The sequence below is a fragment of the Culex quinquefasciatus genome, chromosome 3 (genome assembly GCF_015732765.1).
Source record: "Culex quinquefasciatus strain JHB chromosome 3, VPISU_Cqui_1.0_pri_paternal, whole genome shotgun sequence".
Classification (NCBI taxonomy): Eukaryota; Metazoa; Arthropoda; class Insecta; order Diptera; family Culicidae; genus Culex; species Culex quinquefasciatus.
The window spans coordinates 51,602,525-51,623,535 of NC_051863.1; the positions used below are offsets into that span (position 1 = coordinate 51,602,525).

The 21,011-nt window shown below is 35.3% G+C and overlaps 1 protein-coding gene across 1 annotated transcript in view; it reads right to left on the reverse strand.

The window, feature by feature from the left end:
• The window catches only part of LOC6049252, a 180,072-nt gene that overhangs the window by 45,486 nt on the left and 113,575 nt on the right, over nucleotides 1–21,011 (reverse strand). The window contains exon 6 of the mRNA XM_038260789.1: nucleotides 4,417–4,507. Coding sequence (XP_038116717.1) covers nucleotides 4,417–4,507 — 91 coding nt within the window. The remainder of the gene's footprint in view (nucleotides 1–4,416; nucleotides 4,508–21,011) is intronic.

Genomic DNA, 21,011 nt, shown 5'->3' on the forward strand with positions numbered 1-21,011 from the left:
TAAAGTTAAAAAAAGGTTACGATTTTAACAAAAAAATACTGCTCCGTACGATATCAATATTCATCTTAAAAAAGCCAACAAAGTTTTTTGACCTTTTTCCAAGCATTTTTCCAAAAAATATGATCTTTTCGAAAATTTGGCAACTCTGTCAGGTAAATTTTGACTTGCTAGTGTAGCTCAAAAAAATGGCATACATTTTTTCGAAAATAGTTTTTTTTGTGCATTTCAATATTTTTTGTGAAAATTCGAATGGGTAATTTTTTTAAGAGTGTAACTTTTATTTCTGAGTTCGCCTAAGCAATACCTTCAACTTTGCCGAAGGCACCAAATTGGTCAGATAATCCGTTCTCAAGATACAGTTTTTGGATTATTTAATAGCCTTTTTATATGGAAAGCTGCCAATATTGTATGGAGACTTGAATGAATTAAATAATGATGCAAAATGTCTTCTTTGGTCACTTAAAAGGTACACACAAATTTTCATCAAAATCAAAAAAGTAGAATTTGCAAAAAAAAAAATGCAAATTCATTCGATTTTTTCTTTCTTATGACAATATTTTGAAAAAGGTAATGTTTTTTTGGGTTTACGTTTGCTGTGTTTATACTCATGTCTATTTTATTTAAGTCAAAATGAGCATGCAATCTTGGTTTTTTTATTCCAGACTAATTTCAGATGAATTTTATTGTAACGTTAAAGCTAATTATTTGATTTTCTAGCTCAACCAAATGTGAAAAAACTAGTCAACACGTGACTAGAAAAGTATGAAAATAAATAAATAAGCAAAAGATAGCAAAAGGTTGTAGAATAGGAATAACACTATCAGAAAAAAGCAAAAAGTGAACAAAATAAATGCAAATTATTAATGGAAGAAGAAAACCATAAAACATGAATAATAAATAGGGTGTCTAATTTTCCCGGGTTTTGAATTTCCCGGGAAACGGGAAAAATATTTATTTGAATCCCGGGATATTTTTGAAACAGTCATAAAAACTATGTATTCATTATATTTGTTATGCTTTTTAAGTTTAAAATCATAAAATTCGCTTAATATTGTTAATTGGTGATAATCTACACTTTAATGTAAACAAGGACTGCAATTTTTTAATACCTTGAAATGCATAAAAAAAGTTGTTCTTTGATGCGCTTTGGATTTTTAAAGAACAACAATTTTTGTTCCAATGTGATTAAAATTAAATAAATTTCGTTATAATATATTTCATTTTTTTTATATGACATGACCACAAAAACTTAAGACATTTCTTTACTGTCTATAAAACACAAAAAACTAAAACAAATAAAATGATACCAATCAATGTAAAAATTTTGATATGTTTAGAATCTCATGTTTTACATAAAACTTACTTTACAAATTATTGTTAAAACACTACCACCATTTGGGAAAATCGGGAGTTTAGTCTGAATAGTTATAGGAGAGTTTAGAGCAAAAAATTTGTTAATCGGTGTACAAATTGTTTAGTTCTGTCGCTGTTTTATCCGAAATCAATCAAAACATTGTTTAAAAAAATTGGCTTAAGCAGCTGTCTTAATTTGCAACTTTGTACTGATTTGCTCCAAATGCCGTTGTTTTATGAAAAATAATTATACAGCAATTCCCCACGAAAACAGCATGGAAAAAAACAAAAGTGCTCGGATCGGGCAAAAATTTTTCTGGGGGTTCCCTGGCCGAAATAATTAGACCCGTATTTTTTTGTTTGGCCATTAGGGTGACCTACGCCGTGTTAGGGTGGTCTGAAAAATGGCCATTTTCGTCGATTTTCGCAAAAACCACTTTTTTCGAAAAATCATAACTCCTCGCCATTTTAACCGATTTCAATTGTCTTATACGCAAATGAAAGGTGATAAGTTGGCCTTTCAAAGAAAAATAATAAGAAGTTTCAAAAATCTAGCCTAACATATAAAAAGGGCGTATGAAACTTTAAAATGTCGTTTTGACAGTGTCTGGACCAAAGAGCCTATGTCTGGAAATATTTTTATCGGATTCTCCGGACATTTTTACATAACATACTAAAAAATGGGAGGAGTTCATTAACAGGATTCTGAGATATGATTTTTTGAAAATAAAATCCGTGTTTTTTGACGCGCCGCGCGCAAAAACCGGAGAATGACGAAATTGGCAAAAAATCAACTTTTTTCACTAAAACTGCGATAACTTTAAAATTTCAGCGATGACCTATAGATGTCTGGGTACCAAAATTTTCGTAATGAAAAGACGCAACTTTTGGTACCCCGACATGTATAGGTCATCGCTGAAATTTTTAAGTTATCGCAGTTTTTGTGAAAAAAGTTGATTTTTTGCCAATTTCGTCATTCTCCGGTTTTTGCGCGCGGCGCGTCAGATAACACGGATTTTATTTTCAAAATCATATCTCGGAATCTAATAATCCTCCCATTTTTTAGTATGTTATGTAAAAATGTCCGGGAATCCGATAAAATTATTTCCAGACATAGGCTCTTTGGTCCAGACACCGTCAAAACGGCATTTTAAAGTTGCATACGCCCTTTCATATGTTAGGCTAGATTTTTGAAACTTCTTACTATTTTTTTGAAAGGCCAACTTATCACCTTTCATTTGCGTATAAGACAATTGAAATCGGTTGAAATGGCGAGGAGTTATGATTTTTCGAAAAAAGTGGTTTTTGCGAAAATCGACGATAATGGCAATTTTTCAGACCACCCTAACACGGCGTAGGTCACCCTAATGGCCAAACAAAAAAATACGGGTCTAATTATTTCGGCCAGGGAACTCCCACAAAAATTTTGAGCCCGATCCGAGCACTTTTGTTTTTTTCCATGCTGTTTTCGTGGGAAATTGCTGTATATGTAAGTCTTTTTAAAAATAAATAAAATTAAATAGAAAATATAAAGCGCTAGACATTTTGCGGATCTGTAAACTAAAAATTTACCAATTTTCCATAATAAGCCAAATTAATGTTGATATACACTACCCGGGCAGACGGTTATAACAAAATTCATGCCATTTCAATAACAAATACTGTTAAAATAACAAAAAGTTTTATGGAATTTTCTTGAAAAACCCATTTTTGCATAAGAGTTTAATAACAGTTTATGTTATCATAACAAAATTTGTTATTGGTCTGGTATTGGTTGGAAGCCAAAACAACTTTGGAATAACATTTTTTGTTATGGAAGAATACCTCCAACTGTTATTGGGATGATCGGATTAGTTGTTAAAATAACAAAAAGTAATTAGTATATGTAAAATAACAAAAAAGAACAACAAAGATTTGTTCGAAGAATAACTCAAAATGTTATGAGTCTGTTATTACAATAACAATCCAATAACAAAAATATCATAACGAAGAATAACAAAACATGTTATAAATAACATAAAATGTTATTTGCCAAGTATTTTCAAATATCAAAAAATGTTATTCCCACGTTATTTCCGTCTGCTCGGGTTATCGATTACTAAATCTTCAACTGTCCATTTATTTCCACTACCAAAACTGAATTTCCAGACCATAAATTGTTTTTTTTTCAATGCCGAGAATTTACAGGACAAATTATTAAAAAAATCTCGGGATTCGGGAATTCCTGGAAATTTTGTCCGAGGAATTCCCAGGATGGACGCACTTATGGTAAGTATTTCATTTTACAAAACTTACTCAAAACAAAGGGTGTAAAAAGAATTAACATAAATTTGGTATGCAAGGGTTAACTTCAGTTGACTCTTCGGAAGTTGATTTTTTCGATATTTCACCCTACTTCAATGGATTCTTCAGTCCCTTGGTCAGCTCGTTCGCTCTTTAACTGATGTCTCCTTTCCTCGACGGTCATCGCTATATCGACTGTACTTGTTTGATAAGGGTCAAATTTAATGATTATCGAATTGAAGAATAGAGAATACTTTTAAAACTTTGATGAGAATATATTTTTCTGGATACAGATTTCCAAACTGTTTCATTGAGACTTCTTTAAACGGGCAAATTAGGTGATAAGGCTGCTTCAGAGTTTGGAATGAATCAAGCTTTTTTTTGCGATACTCTAAAGAATTTTTTAGGTGTGAGCTCAAAGCTATTTTAGAAGCTCTTAGAAAAATAAGGCAAGCTTTTTGGGGCAAAATAACCCACTCGTAATGGATCTATAAATAAAACACCTGTAGAAATCCCACTTTTTCGGCATCCAATCACATTATGGCCTTCAGGGGTAATGCACAAAGAAGCATTCTCTCTTCTTCTAGGAAGCCCAGCACGGGAATGATAAAGTTAAGGTTCAGCCTAACCTCAATGGGTGGGCGTTCGTTCACTCTAGTTTTCACCAATTTTTTTTTCCGTTGAGGCCTCACCAAAACACCCGAGGCCATAAATTTAGCTGTCATCCTGACCGTGGCCTTGTACACCGCTGACACTTTTTTTTTTCTCTCTCGTACTTACCCTTCTCATGTCAACCGGAAAAACGAAATCCGACGGCGAGAGAACGATCTTGTTTGGTCCCTTGGAGAGCCGGGTTTTCAGCAGATAGTTTCTGTGGGGGTGGAAAAGTGGGAAAGAAAAACAGAGAATTATCACAATTAAGGGGGAACATAACACACAGAGTTTTTATGACATAACCTCAAAATAAAAAGAGAATAATGTATTTGGTCTGAAACCAACCTTTAAATGTTGCTCTTTCAACAATTTCAAGAAAGTGTCTACAATTTAAAAAGATGAAGCATTTCCGCCAACCTGAGCCGTTTCACGTGGAAAAAGAAAGACAAATACTGCGTGAAAATGTGCTTGCCTTAGGAGCCAAACCGGTGTGTATACTAATTAGTGCGCTAATTAAGTGGTCCCTGCTGGATTGTTGGTTGGCGGGTGATGGTTTTCCCCTGAAATCTTCTGTGTGAGAGAGAAATCCATCTGTCCGGCCATCAGACACTTGAAGTTTCCCTGGAATTGGCGTTGCTGAGAGCGGGGGGTGTTCGGATAATCAAATATTCGCTACCTTGGGGAGTTTCGAGAACGAGCCACTACCGACAAAGTGGTAAATTGGCGGAGTAAACTGATGGCTAGGAATTTCAGGGATTGTTTGGTCTGCGGAATTGCTTTTGGTTGAACGAAACGCTTTAATCTTGTTGGATTAGTTCATCTGAAATTGTCAAGTTAAATGCTTCGTTCGAATATAAGATTAACTCAACTCAACTCAACTCAACTCAACTCAACTCAACTTAACTCAACTCAACTCAACTCAACTCAACTCAACTCAACTCAACTCAACTCAACTCAACTCAACTCAACTCAACTCAACTCAACTCAACTCAACTCAACTCAACTCAACTCAACTCAACTCAACTCAACTCAACTCAACTCAACTCAACTCCAACTCAACTCAACTCAACTCAGCTCAACTCAACTCAACTCAACTCAACTCAACTCAACTCAACTCAACTCAACTCAACTCAACTCAACTCAGCTCAACTCAACTCAAGCTCAACTCAACTCAGCTCAACTCAGCTCAACTCAGCTCAGCTCTTCCGATCTAACTCAACTCAACTCAACTCAACTCAACTCAACTCAACTCAACTCAACTCAACTCAACTCAACTCAACTCAACTCAACTCAACTCAACTCAACTCAACTCAACTCAACTCAACTCAACTCAACTCAACTCAACTCAACTCAACTCAACTCAACTCAACTCAACTCAACTCAACTCAACTCAACTCAACTCAACTCAACTCAAAAAAGCTCTCCTTTAAATGCTTCTATCACTGCTCAATTTTCTAAAAAAGATTAAGCTTCCGAAGCAAGGAGGGCTTCGATTTCTACCTTCTGCTAATGGCTTATTGGCGTGATACGAATTCCATCGTTTGCCAAATTGAAACGAAACTTCGACCCGACCCAGGGTGATTGTTATTTCGTCGTTCGTTGAGGACGCACTCCGTGGAAACTATTCCCAGGTATAACACTGAAAAAAAGCGAGTGTTCATGTCAAAATTCGGTTTAGTAAAATTGCTTATTTTCATGTCTTGATATTTTCGTGAACACTCGTCTCGAACATTTTCCTCGGTTTTGGTTGGTGGTCAACGATTCCCACCCAAAACGTCCCCCCTCGTCGAATGGCTCAATCAATGATTTCTTATGGAGGCCCCCCAACCACTCGCTGATGGCTTCCATTGAATTTAATATTTTCGGCAACCTGTTGTACTCAACTGAATTCGTCCATGTCCTGTCCCACTACATACTGCTGGAAGGTCCTTCCTTTTACCCCCAAACCCATCTGGACAATTGGACCGGTCCCAAAGACCGAGAGGACGAGAATTTCCAGGGTAGAAAGCAAACAATCGAATCCACTCATATCTTCTTCCTGTTCATCGAGCGGAACTGTTTGTGGGCTGTGTTGTGTAGCCGTCGCCCGCAGGATATTACTCTTCGGAACGGTTTGCCAAATAAAGTGGAAAGATCGCTGTTCGATGAAGTTGAGTTCCAGATTCTTTAAATCGGTTTAAATTTGATTTTAGGAAAATCTGAAGAGTTATTGAAATGTAGTGTTAGAGAAAACTTTGTTAGGAATTGATTGATTGAAAAAAGAGGCGTTCTTCGGGCGTTCTCTTGAATTTGGAAAACAAATCCTGACTTTTATTTAATTTGTATGAAACTTTGTCCATTGATTTCTTATGTCCAAATAAGCCATTATTTTGCATCATTCGTTTCTCCATACAAGTCTACACACAAGTTTGGGGGCTGTCCATAGAAAAGTGCTATGAAAGAATTCGAAAATCTTTTCTGATCGATTTGGTGTCTTCGACAAAGTTGAAAGCTATGATTGGGGCTATTCAGGAAAAAATAGAAAAAACGCTGTTAAAAAACAGCAATTTCTTAAATAACTTTTCGTCACAAAACTGGATTTTGACAAACTTTAACCTATTCGTTTTTATTTTATTTTTTTTGATATGTTTTAGGAGAAAGTGCCAACTATTTAGCTATTGGGTATGATGGACTTTATATTTTGGCCAAGTTATGAGTTAAAGAAAAAAAAAGTTTTTATTCGAAAGTATTAGGGCGTCCAATTTTCCCGGGTTTTAAATTTCCCGGGAAACGGGAAAAATATTTTTGAAATCCCGGGAATTCCCGGGATCCCGGGAAATTTTTAAAGCTGTCATAAAATCTATGTTTTCATAATATTTGATATGTTTTCAAGCTTAAAATCATAGAATAAGCAAAACAATATTAATTAGTGACAATCTACACTTCAATCTAAACAAGGACGACCGTTTTGAAATAGATTAAAAGAAATTAAAAATTGTTTTTTTTATCCTCTGTTGTGCTTTGGATTTTAAATGAACATAAATTTGTAATTCAAATGTGATTCAAATTAAATAAGTGTTTTAAATGAATATATTTCTTTTATATATTTTTTATATGACATGACTACAAAAGCTCGAAAATTTTCTTTGAAAATGTCTAAAAAACAATAAGCGACAACAAATAAAATGATTCGAGCCAATGTTAAATTTTAGATAAGTTTTGAATTTCTTGTTTTATATTAAACATATTTTACAAATTATTTTCATGTTACTACCGCCAACTGATGAAAATCAGGACTACAGTCTGGATAGGTACAGGAGATTTTAGAGGAATATAATTGGAAATCGAATACTAGGAATTATAATGATCTGTTCCTGTTTGAACCGAAGCCATTATGCAAAAAATGGCTTCAATAGCTGTCTTAATTCGTTACATTTGTCCTGATTTGCCCCAGATTTTGCCGGTATTTGATGAAAAATAATTTAATAGGATATTTTTTAAATTTAATTTCCTAAATACAAGTAAATATAATACTCTTTTTTTTGATTTTTTTGAGATTTTAATGCTTTGAAATTCGTATCGCTTACTATGTATTCAACTGTTCATCTACAGACTAACATCATGTTTAGTTATTCTTCGAACAAATCTATGTTATTACTTTTTGTTATTTTAACAACTAATCCGATCATCCCAATAACAGTTTGAGATATTCTTCCATAGCAAAAAATGTTATTCCTAAGTTGTTTTGGCTTGCAATCAATATCATACCAATAACAAATTTTGTTATGATAACATAAACTGTTAGTAAACTCTTATGCAAAATTGTATTTTGCAAGAATACTCCATAACACTTTCTGTTATTTTAACAGTATTTGTTATTGAAATGGCATGAATTTAGTTATTACCGTCTGTTCGGGTTTCGGGATTTCCCGGGACAAATTACAAAAAATCCCGGGATTCGGGAATTCCCGGTTTTAGAAAAATCCCGGGATTTTTGTCCCGGGAATTCCCGGGATGGACGCACTAGAAAGTATGAAAAATGCACACAAAAAACATTTTTGATGTAAAATTCAATCCGAAATCGAAATGTACTTTTGCAAAATTTGCACCGATTAAAAATCGTGATTTTTTTAATTTTCAAAAAAAGTGTCAATTCTTGTCCATCTTTGAAAAAAAAAAAATATTCGGAAAGCTTAGAAAATTCTTATCATTTTGCTATTTTGGACATTTTTGATCCGACCTTTGTTTTTTGAGATATGTCCTTGCAAATAAAGAAAATTACCAAAAATGAGTTTTTTTCTAAATTCTTCCCATTAAACCCAATAAAATCCCAACGAACTTCCCAATAAAAACTTGAGGGAAGTCTTACCGATTGAAAAATATTTGAAAAATAAACTCAATCAATACCACCCCTGTTTACGATACTTTATTTTTTTCTCAATCAAGTTGATTGAAATATGTTTTTTTTTTCATTTTAAACATTCAGTTAAAATAATCGAAAATGATATTTTTTTTCTAGTCACTTACTCCAACAACATTAACTGTAAAATTTGTTCTGGAATCGTTTCATACTTTTTATATTTCTCGAGTTTTTTTTTGAAAAGGTCCTATAAACAAAATTTTCACTTTTTGCTTTTTGGGTGTTTTTGAATACCCCTGACTCACGGCGGTTCTAAAAACACCCAAGAAGCAAAAATTGGAAATTTTGTTTATAGGACCTTTTCAAAAAAAAAAAAAAAACTCTAGATTTATTCTTGAAATGCTGTCCCTAATCTGATGAAATTCCAGCTTTAATCATATCACGCAAGGGATTTTATTAACAATTTTATTATTTTCATAGTTGACAAAACTAAGCATCCTAAAAATAGAAATACCCAGACGAAAATTATTTTCCACATTTTTTAGTAAATCCCAACTTTTTACAACATTTTTTAAAGAGTTAAAACATGCTCATTTTGAAACAACATCTCAAAAATTAGAAATGGAAGTTTAGTCATTTAAAAGTTTCGATTTTATTAACGGTTTTTTTTCGCGATTTTTGGAAGAGTAATACTTATGAGCAGTTCTATACGGAATCGGTATTTTTTCTTTAATTTTAATTTTTGTATTTTTAAATCCGGCTGAAACTTTTTTGGTACCTTCGGTATGCCCAAAGAAACCACTTTGCATCATTAGTTCGTTCATACAATTTTCCATACAAATTTGGCAGCTGTCCATACAAAAATGATATGTGAAAATTCAAAAATCTTTATCTTTTGAAGGAATCTTTTGATCGACTTGGTGTCTTCGGCAAAGTTGTAGGTATGGATATGGACTACACTGAAAAAAATGATACACGGTAAATTTTTTTTGGTAATTTTTAATTTCACTTTTTGTCACTAAAACTTGATATGCAAAAAAACACTATTTTTATTTTTTTTAATTTTTTGATATGTTTTAGAGGACATCAAATGCCAGAAATTTTCAGAATGGGCAAAAAATCTTTGACCGAGTTATGATTTTTTGAATCAATACAGATTTTTTCAAAAAATCGAAATAGTGGTCGCAAAAATTTTTCAATTTCATTTTTCGATGTAAAATCGAATTTGCAATCAAAAAGTATCTCAGTGCAATTTTGATAAAGTGCACCGTTTTCAAGTTATAGCCATTTATAGGTAACTTTTTTGAAAATAGTCGCAGTTATTCATTTTTTAAAATTAGTGCCCATGTTTGCCCACTTCTGAAAAAAATATTTTTGAAGAGCTGAGAAAATTCTCTAAATTTTGCTTTATTGAACTTTGTTGATACGGCTGAGATATTGCCATGCAAAGGTTAATAAACAGGAAAATTGATGTTTTCTAAGTCTCACCCAAACAACCCACCATTTTCAAATGTCGATATCTCAGCAACTAATGGTCCGATTTACAATGTTAAAATATGAAACATTCGTCAAATTTTCCGATCTGTTCGAAAAAAATATTTTCAGAAATTCATTTCAAAAGGGCGTAATATTGAATGTTTGGCCCGTTTGAAATGTAAGTCTTGATTTTAAATTTTTGAAAATATTTTTTTCGAAAAGATCGGAAATTTTCACGATATTTCATATTTTAACATTGTAAATCGAACCATTAGTTGCTGAGATATTGACATTAGAAAATGGTGGGTTGTTTGGGTGAGACTTAGAAAACATCAATTTTCCAGTTTATTAACCTTTGCATGGCAATATCTCAGCAACTAAGGGTCGTATCAACAAAGTTCAATAAAGCAAAATATAGAGAATTTTCTCAGCTCTTCAAAAATATTTTTTTCAGAAGTGGGCAAACATTAGCACTAATTTTAAAAAAATGAATGACTGCGACTATTTTCAAAAAAGTTACCTATAAATGGCTAAAACTTGAAAACGGTGCACTTTATCAAAATTTCACTAAGATACTTTTTGGTTGCAAATTCGATTTTACATCGAAAAATGAAGTTGAAAAATTTTTGCGACCAATATTTCGATTTTTTGAAAAAATCTGTATTGATTCAAAAAATCATAACTCGGTCAAAGATTGTTTGCCCATTCTGGAAATTTCTGAAAAGTTGGCATTTGATGTCCTCTAAAACATATAAAAAAATAAATAAAAATAAAAATAGTGTTTTTTTTGCAAATCAAGTTTTTGTGACAAAAAGTGAAATTAAAAATCACCAAAAAAAATTTTACCCTGTATCATTTTTTTCAGTGTAGTTCATATCCATACCTACAACTTTGCCCAAGATACCAAATCAATCAAAAAATTCCTTCAAAAGATACAGATTTTTGAATTTTCACATATCATTTTTGTATGAACAGCTGCCAAATTTGTATGGAAAATTATATGAACGAACTAATGATGCAAAATGGCTTCTTTGGGCATACTGAAGGTACCAAAAACGTTTCAGCCGGATTAAAAAATACAAAAAAATCGAATGACCGAAATCTCAGAGAATTGCTCTTATATAACTAATATAATATAATATTATTTTTGAAATTTATATTTTACTTTAAATGCTTTTAAAGAACTTTTCGTTTCAAAAGTTTTTTTTAGCTTAAACAAAGTTAGATTATTATAGAATTATTATTGATTTCAAAAAGACCAACAAAAAGCAAAAATATATATTTTTTCTTGTTTATGATTGACGGTCTTCTCCACGAACACACACACATCGATAAAAAGCTCTCCTCCTCTTCGATTGAGAAGTTTCCCACCGGCGGCGGTGGTGGAAGGAGATGCTAACAACATTTTGCGGCCAAATTTCCCGACTCTCCAAGTTATGTTAGTGCGGCGGCAAACCCCGCGTCAAAGCGCGCGCTAACTCTCGGTGTAATCTTATTTGCTCGAGCCCTGATGGTTTCGGAACAACCTCCCATCATCATCTTTCGTTCACCAATCGATGGCTTAACGGTTTGTTGCCGAGGGGGGTGGGAAACTTTCCAAAACAGGAAGAGAAAAGTTCCTTGCGCCGTCGAAAGTTTGATTTTAGTTTGTTATTTTGCGAGGAAGTTTTTTTTGGTGAACTTCATTTTCTCGTCGATTCTTTAAATTCTACAAGTAACGAATGTTTCTTTGAATTTTTCAATTTATTAAACATTGAGCAAATCAACGCTGCAACAGACTCTTACGTCGCACAGCTTTCCCGTTAAGAAATATATCAAAACCAGAATCATCCACCCACACGCCGAACCCGTCACCGCCAGGATATTGGAACGCCAATCAGCGACTGATAGAGAGCTGGTGAATTATTGAGTGTCTTGAGTGGTACCTTCAGGAACATGCACATTAGGGTGTAGTACGAAAATTATTTTTTGAGCTCAGCAATTTTCAGTATTTTATTGGATCCTGAAAACTCTTCCTTAAATTAGAATCGATTGCGATTGATTAAAATTTTTAAGGAAATTACTCAAAGAAAACTTATATTAGTTATTTTTTGTAAATATTTAAATAAAAATCAAAACCAAACTCATACAAATTACAAAACCTTCATGGAATGTGCAATACAGCAATACATGTTCGATGAAATTTTGTAAATATGCGTACGTTTTATTTGAAAAACTTTATTTTTTCTCATGCAACAACGATACACCCTAATGTACAAGGAAAATATAAAGAAACGAAAAACTAACAACCCAGTAGCGGGAATCGAAAACAACAGTAACGTTAGGCAAAGGAAACCAAAAGAAAAAAAGGAGAAAAAGCACATAACTCATCATTTTCAAACGAGAGCGTCATCGTCAGCAAAAGTAGGGTAGGGAATGCTTCTTTTCCCGTGTGTTTTTTTTTCCTTTTCTCTAAAGAAAATCCCACGTGTTTCCTGTCTGACTGAGGGAAGGAACTTTCCAATTATCTTGGCCCATATTTAAGCTGTCAATAAGGAGGGGTAGATAAATGCTTCCTCCGATAAACCTATCGGCACTCTAAACTGCAGCGCTTATCGAAAGGATGATGATTTACTTTGGTTTGCTTGTCAATATTTAGTTCAGAGATGAAGGAGTTTCAATTTGAAAATTTTAATTGCACCTAACTCTTGTGAATGTTTTTTGGCTATATTTACCTGACCAAAGACAATTACTAAAAGTTAAAATAGAAAAACGTAATTTATTTGTCACATGACCTTTGACCTATCACTTTTCTTTGCTGATTTGGAAACAAAGTAAATGAATTGATTTAAGTGGTGTTAACTGTAAAAATCACGAAAAAATCACAGCAAAAAATCCGATGGTAAAATCGCATGCAAAAGCATGCACATCACCTTTGTTAGCAAAAGCATTTAATATTGTATGAGACAACGTGTACACAAAAAGCATGTACGAATGAAAAAAATAAAAATATGTTGTACACTCCAAAAATAACAACAACCTGATAAGAGTCATATCTTGCTTACCAAGTCCACGTCTCGGCAATCTCACTGTCTTGTGATTGCTAGGTATCAACACCAATCTACCAGTAGCTTTCTCATACGTCGTTTACTGTATTAACTGTATAGGATGTACGGGGAACTTACAGCTACATCGGTATTGATCCAGTTTATTTCACAACGGCGAGATAGCCGAGAGGGTTGGGGCGCGGACTTGGTAAGCTGGATATGACTCTCACCGGATTGATGATATTTTTGGGGGGTTCAAAATCAATTTTTACATGCTTTTTGTGTACATGTTTTTTCATACAATATTAAAATTATTACATGCTTTTGCTCACAAAGGTGATGTGCATGCTTTTGCATGCGATTTTACATATATATTTTTTACTGTGATCGTATACTGATTCATGTTCCTTTGGAAAATTCTGACAGATGTCTTTTGTCGTGTTTTTCCTCCTCTCACATTCCTTGGAGATCAGTTTTACATTTATCAACTATTATCAATTAATTTTGATTCGATGCAACAGAAAAAAACAGTCTTTGAGTTCAAAGTACACAGCTAGAAAAGTAGTAATCCAGCTGCGTGTAAAAGGCCTGGGTGTAAAATAAATATTGCATTATTTTATGCAATTTTATGTGATTTTACACCCTGAAAAATGTAGCCCGTCAGTATGGGAAACCTACTTGACCGAAATGTCAAGCTCATATATGCGTTTATCCTTACAGCTTTTCATCGGTCAAATGGCCGAGTGGGCTAAGGCGCCAGTCCTTACTGTTGGTACTGGGTTTTAATCCCGTCGGTTGCAACTTTTTTGTTGTGTTTACAAAAAATGTACATGCTGCGTGTAATATTAAGTGTCTTTTTTGACGAAGGTGATGTGCATGCTTTTGTATGCGATTTTACAATCGGATTTTTTGCTGTGTACCTATGTCATTGTAAAGCAGCTTTCCTTGTTGAATATTAATCCGCATCCAGATTTGCTACAGATGATTACAACTTGAAATTATAACTAAAATATAATAATCTTTGAAGAAATTTGGTATCATTTCCACATTTTTTTGTCCAAGTTTTTTTTTGTAATCAATAAGATGTACAATAAGTTTTTTTTTACAAAATATTTTTTCCCAAAATAAATAAAGTCTGTTTTCCTGCTCGAAAAAAAGTCAAATATATAGAGAATTGAGTATTAGCCAAACTTGATGTTCAACCAAATATTGCTCATCAAACACTGCCAAAAAAAGGAAAACAATAAATAAATCGAATGCAAACAGCGCACAACAATCCGAATCAAAGATCGAAGATGTCACAAAGTCAACAGAACGGTTGTTTAACGAAACACGCTGCTGTAAAATATGAGACACCCCCTGGGGAAGGGACCTCGAAAACAGCTCAAAATTGGGCCCATAGCCAATTTAGCGTGCCAAACTGAAGATGGAGAGAGTGGAAGAAAAACGGTTTCCTGAGTGGGTTTATTTGCTCAGACCATCGGAGACATCGACGACGGGGAACAACACAAAAGGAAGACATTTCACAAACAGATATACAGTCGAACAAGGTTATGATTTAGTGGGTGACGATTTAAGGATGCGATATTCCTTTTTATTTTGTTCGATCTAGCGTAAAAAAGTGTGTGTTTTACCCGCTTTGACAACAGTACGATAAATCTTGGGTTGGGATAAATGATGTGCCACTGGAAAATTCTTCCAAAGCGTCCGGGGAAAATGCATTGCCTGCTAAGTAACAAATTTAAACCAAAAAGTTCAAAATTGTAGGACATTCATATTCAATAAAAAAAAATTACCCATGTAACTCAAAGAACGTCAACAAACTGAGTTAATTAAATCAAAATTTCCTTCTCAAATTATTGTCGCGCGAAGTTTTCCTCAAAAACCGGAGTAACCGAAACCCTGTTAAATTTTCGGTGACATTTTTAGCTTTGTTTTCACAATTTAAAAACACTTTTTGAAGAAAAAGCACCCCTTGAAAAAAAAAAAAAATATTCTTAAAAGTGTGTTAAATATCCTAACATTTTCTTTTTTTAACTTTGTTGATCGAAATGCTGGATAGACCACAAATGAGTTTTTCTCAGTGTTATAGTAGGGGAACTATACTCTTTCTCAGCCTATTTCTATTGTCGGCCTATCAGCATTTTCATCATGAATTACAACTTTCATAAAGTGTTTTTGACTGTTCCAAAGTAATAAATAGCTCAAGTAAAAGTGAGCAAGCAACTCTCCATTGTTGATACATCTAAAAATGTTTATTCAATAGCGGAAAACGGCAAAAGTGATGAGAATTGGTCGAACGGCTTAGAGTGATTAAAATGGGTATATTTCCCCTAAGTACTCATTTTTCAGCCAAAGATATCTCGCATACATTTGGTTCGATTTTAATGTAAAAGTAAATTTAAAATTTTGCTAAGATTTCGGCTTTTTTCTATAATCTAAATTATTTTTTGCAATTCCGTCGTGAAACTACTTACTTTTCCTGTCATTCTTGAACGAAGAAGAATCGAATAGCAATTCCCGGATGAACGAGGATGATTTAGTGACCATATAGAAACATTAAATTACCTTTTAGGAAATGGTGACGATTTGTCAAATTGTTGGTTCAAAAATATGGAGTTATGTTTTCACAAATAGTCAGTATTTGAAAAATTGTTAATTTAAATTTTAAATGCTGCAAGAATTTGATCATATTCCTGATTATGAATTAAATATTTGACAGATCTTATGATTTTAGAGAACAACATGTAAAATTTTAGTGTTACACCTCGTTTAACACGTTGTTTGTGTACATAGGACCTTTTCAGATAAACTATATTGATGCATAAATATTTTTTTGATTTTAATCAAAATTCTTTTTAAAGAAGCTGTTTGTACAAAATTAGAAATTGATATATTATACCATGTTTTTTTTATTTAATCTACATGAAGTATAAACATGATTTTAGTTGAAAAAACATAGTTTCATTCATCATAGTCCCGCCCGTGTGGATCAATCGGACCGCGCACTGGATTCACAATCCAGAGGTCGCCGGTTCGAATCCCGCGGCGGGCGCTCTAAAATTCTTTGTGTAAATATGGGTATTCGGCGCCGTCGCTCCGTGCCATACTTTCATACACTTAGGAGCCCAGGGCGGCGAAGTCCTTGTAGATAAAAAGGAAGACACTAGTGGTTGGTACTAGCAATGGTGGCCGACAGCTATAAAGTCAACTTCGTTCGTTAGTTTCATAGCATCCTACTCTGGCCAAAATTTGTTGGTGACATCAACATTCAACTACATGGCCTTATTTTTTAGTTTAATTATTTTTAACAAAACCAATTCTCAACAATTGGGTCCTAAAATTAAGCTTAAATTTGTGATATTATTGTTCACTACGATAAAGCTTATTGTCCGTTTCTTTCAAAGGTACACGCCGTGCGGCATTTCAGAATGTGCCGTAGACATTGTTGCCAGCGATTTTCAGCACTTTTTGTGCAATTAAAAACATACCTGGCAGCAATGCCAGGCGATTCGAAGAAGAAGATCAACAAAAACAAAACGTGCAGTATGGGATTTGACAGCGCGCATTTGCCGAAAGTGCGGCGCGTCGATCCGAGGCTGGTTTGCCGCGTGTCTTTCTCGGGAATACGCGCAATATTTTTCTGAGTACAATGACCTTTTGAACGACCTCAAAGGATTTAAAATGGATTTTTAATTCAATTTTTAAAAATTAACTACACGGCCCTTCTTGACAGAAAAGGCCCTTACTTGACAGCTCGTTCCAAGGGGACCAATATTTTTTTTTTTGCACTAAAATGACAATATTTTTTTTGCATTAAAATGAAAAAAAAGTGATCAGAAATGGTTTTTAATCGTGTTTTTTACCGTTGTACATAAAAATGGACATAGGGCTTTAGTACCCAATTTGCTTGGGCTGCATTTTCAAAAAAAAAGTTTCATGCGTTTCAATGGTTTCAATGTTGTTGGTTGCATCCAAGTTTTAATGCATTCCACTTGTATCCAACATTGCATAATATAGATCGACTTAATTAATCAATCGACATGATCGACATAAATGGCCGAACCCCCCTTTGAACATCTGTCAAAACCGTCAAAACAAAAAGTTGTCGCTGCTGCAAATGGAGGTGCAAAATAATTGTGGTGGCCGATTCCGGACACTGTTTCGCGCGTGCAATCTGCTGTTTATTGAGATTTTCCGGTTCGGGACGAATGTTTTGGATGAGCTGGTTCAGTCGGAACTGCCGCGGGCGGACCGGGTGCCGGCGCTGAAGGACAACGAAAGATGAGGTGCTGTACAATCTGTTTCAACTGCCGTTGGAGAAGCTCCGCCGGTTTTGCGAGGAATCGTTTGTTGAGTAAGTTGGAACATGTTTCGTTTAATTATTTTGAGATCATCACACATCTTTCGTTTTCAGCGTAATCCGGTGCGAATCTTGCAGATTATGGAGCACCATTGCGCCGATCGCTGGCGGCGTGATGCTGCTGTACGAAGAGTTTGCATCGCTTCGATCTACCTGGTGTTGATCAAGGTCGAGCGGCTCAACGTGGACACGACCGACAGCCAAACGGCAAAGCACATGAGCCAGTTGCTGGAGCTGGGAATGCTCGATGCGAAGCTTATCATTCCACATTTGTCCACGATGAGCGACGAACTGAGGAACCTGGAATCTTACGTGGTGCACAACTGTGTCCTGCAGATCATGGGCAAAGCCATCGTGACTGAGCTTACCTAGGAGGAACTGGCCGATGAGCTGAAGGAAACGCGCGATGACTTCCTGCATGATTTGTTCAACCACACGATGGACGTTTCGGCCCATGTTCGCTCGAAGGTGCTTCAGATTAGGCACTGCATCCAGGGCCAGAACGCGGTTCCACTTAGCTGGCAGCACCAGGTGCTAGAAGGTACCGTCGAACGGCTCGAGGACAAGTCACTGCTGGTGCGCAAGAACTCGATCGCGTTGATCAAAACCTCCCTCGAGCATAATCCGTTCTCCGCTAAGCTCTCCCTGGCGGAACTTTGCAGGCAGTATGGGACGGAAGACTGCCAGCCGCAGGAAATTCGCAACAAGATGGTATAGCAGGACGCGGCGCTCAAGAAAACCGAACAGCAGTGCGTGTTCTACATGATGTTCTTGAAAGTGTACTACGTCAAGACCCGGCACGGCCCGAAGCTGAACGAGGAGTTCCAGAAGAAGGAAACGAGGTCAATTTCCTGGAGGATTCGATCCGTTTCGCAGAAATCATTTCGGACGCGGTGCCTATGCTGCAAGACATGGTGATGTCCAAGTCCCAAACGGCTGTGTACGAAGCGCCTCAGCTTACCTGTTTGGGATCAAGGGAATCGAAAGTGGAGTACAGCATAATGAGCAGTTCCGATGCCGGGCGGACGAACTGTACGACGCGCTGACGCGACAGGACATGGTGCAGCATTTACGCAGGGTCATGTTAAGAGAGAGAGTGAGTAATTTTTTTATAACGTTCCGTTTTTGATAAACTCACAGCTTGAAATTGAAAAGATCATTAAAGTAGCTAAATTTATTTGAAAACGATGTTTTTTGTTATATCTCAGTAACTTTTCAAAATGATATTAAATTAAAAATACGGAATTTAGCATTTTGTTTTGTATTTTACAGCAAAAACTTGTGTGTTGTGAAAGGCTAGTCCACGCGCGCTCTTTCTCTTGTATTTATATTTCTGTTTTCTCCCGTCGCGCGCGGCGACAAATAAAAGAAGTCTGCGCTGGAAATTGACAAGTCAAAACTCCTCTTGTTTTGGTGCGTTTCGTCGTGGTCGTCGCGGTTCGCGATTGTTTATTAGCATCTTCACTATTTTCGCGTTCGTGTGTTGTGTTTTCAAAAGTGAGTGTAAAAAGAACTGCCTTCCATCCTCACAGCAAGTATTGGCTGCGTTTGTTTACATCCGTGAGCAGCTAGAAAAAAAAGTTCCATCCTTCCGTCCAGCGGGATCGAAGCCGCCGAGGAGGAAAAACAACACAAAGGAGACAATTGAGTGGTTTTCCGGATCGTTTGTTTTCAGAAGTGTCTGCTTCTAGGGTGCTACGTGAAACTCCAGCAGGTTTGTTTACTTTCAAGAACTGACCTTTGAATCAACCAAAACAAATCAACCGGAAAATCACGCAAACTTTTAATAAATTTTAATGCAAACAAACATGTTTTTTTCAGATTTCGACGAAAAGTACCTTTCCAGATTTGCGATTCCGACCCCAGCTGCCCCTTTTCATATGTTGCTCCTGATTTGTAAAATTTACCTCTCGGAATCGATACTTGTGATTTCTTTTTCTATTTCACAGGACTGAAATCCGGATATCAATCTAGGTTTCTATGTAGGAGAAGAATCCTAATTCTCCCTACAAAGGTAAAGTTTGGGACGGATTTTTTCTATAGCAAAATTCAAATCTTTTCGAGCGGCCAAGCCGCAGTTGATATTCTGTTGACGGAGCTGGCAATAAAACCAATGCTGCCCGAGAGTCTTCGGCCTAAGTGGAAACATTACAAAGAATGTACTGGTATGTATGTCGAGAAGTTTTATTTTTTATTCCTACAGTGGACTCTCTCGTTGTCGATTTTGAAGGGACCGTCGAGAGCGGGAGTTATCAAATTATAGAACGAAAAATCAAAGCAAGCTTCTTGAAGGGACTGAAAAATTTATTGACAGCAGGAGCAATATTGATATCGAGAAGATCGATAGCCAGAGAGTCGACTGTATTTGCTTTTTTATGTCAAGCTCGTTCTTTGTCCATCGGATAAATCAGAAGTACTCTGTTTGATTTGCGCTTTCAAAATGTTCTCAAAATTCTCCCATTTCAAATGTGAAACTCGATTTATTTACAGATTTTGTATCGAGGATGTAATTTATTCAACGTAGAGTGGAATATCACCAAGGGACTTGAATATTATATTGTAAATAAATACATTGTGGTTTATTTTGTTTTGTTTTTTCAAGGTTTGTACCTGAAGCCTGCTTTGAACTGAACTTGAATTTCGTCAAGTGCGACAAGATCATCAGGGTGCGGCACGCTCTCATCAACCAGCGGTCCCACAAACTACAGATAACCGGCGTGATACAGCTGCGCCGTTTCCTTTCGCAAGCAATTTCAAGTCAAGCAGAGTACCTGATCGACGACGTCCACAGGATGGCGAAGATGGAGCTGGCATCGCAAATGCTACCGTTGTGCTGGATGGGGCGTACGACTTTGATCAACCTCCTGCTGTAGCGAAAGTTTCCTTGAGATTTATTGAGTTTAGAATTAGAAATGCCTTATTTTTTTAACAAGCCAAACCTGAATTTAGACACACGCAATACCTCTTCTTCCCTGAATTAAACACCTGTTAAAAGGAACTCCCTTTTTTAGCTTAGGATTATTCGATCATTGTACTACTAAAATGACAAAATAAATTAAAAAAAAACTGTACTGTTTTTTTGCTAAAAAAAAACCCGAAAACCCTTGAAAAATTGATGTTAATTCGAGTTGTTACAACTATTTCCCAAAATGTAACGCGCCATGAAAAATCACTCAAATAACTATTTAAAACCATAAAAATAATATTTGAGAAATGGTGAAATCCCTAAAATTTATACGCAAAAATGAACTTTCAAAAAACATTTGACATAGTGTCGCTAGAGGAAAAAATCAAATAGTGAATATTGCTAACAACATATATGGGGAATAGTTCACTATTTGAGAGACGGTGAGGAATTAAAAAAATGATTTACCAAATAGTGGGTATACAATTTGGTAAAATGTTGATTGAATATTTAACAAATGATTTTCAAACGGTTTTTTTCTATGCGGGAACACTTTTCAAAATATATGCTGAATGATTCTACTTTTCAGCACTGAAATGGGTGATAAAAAAT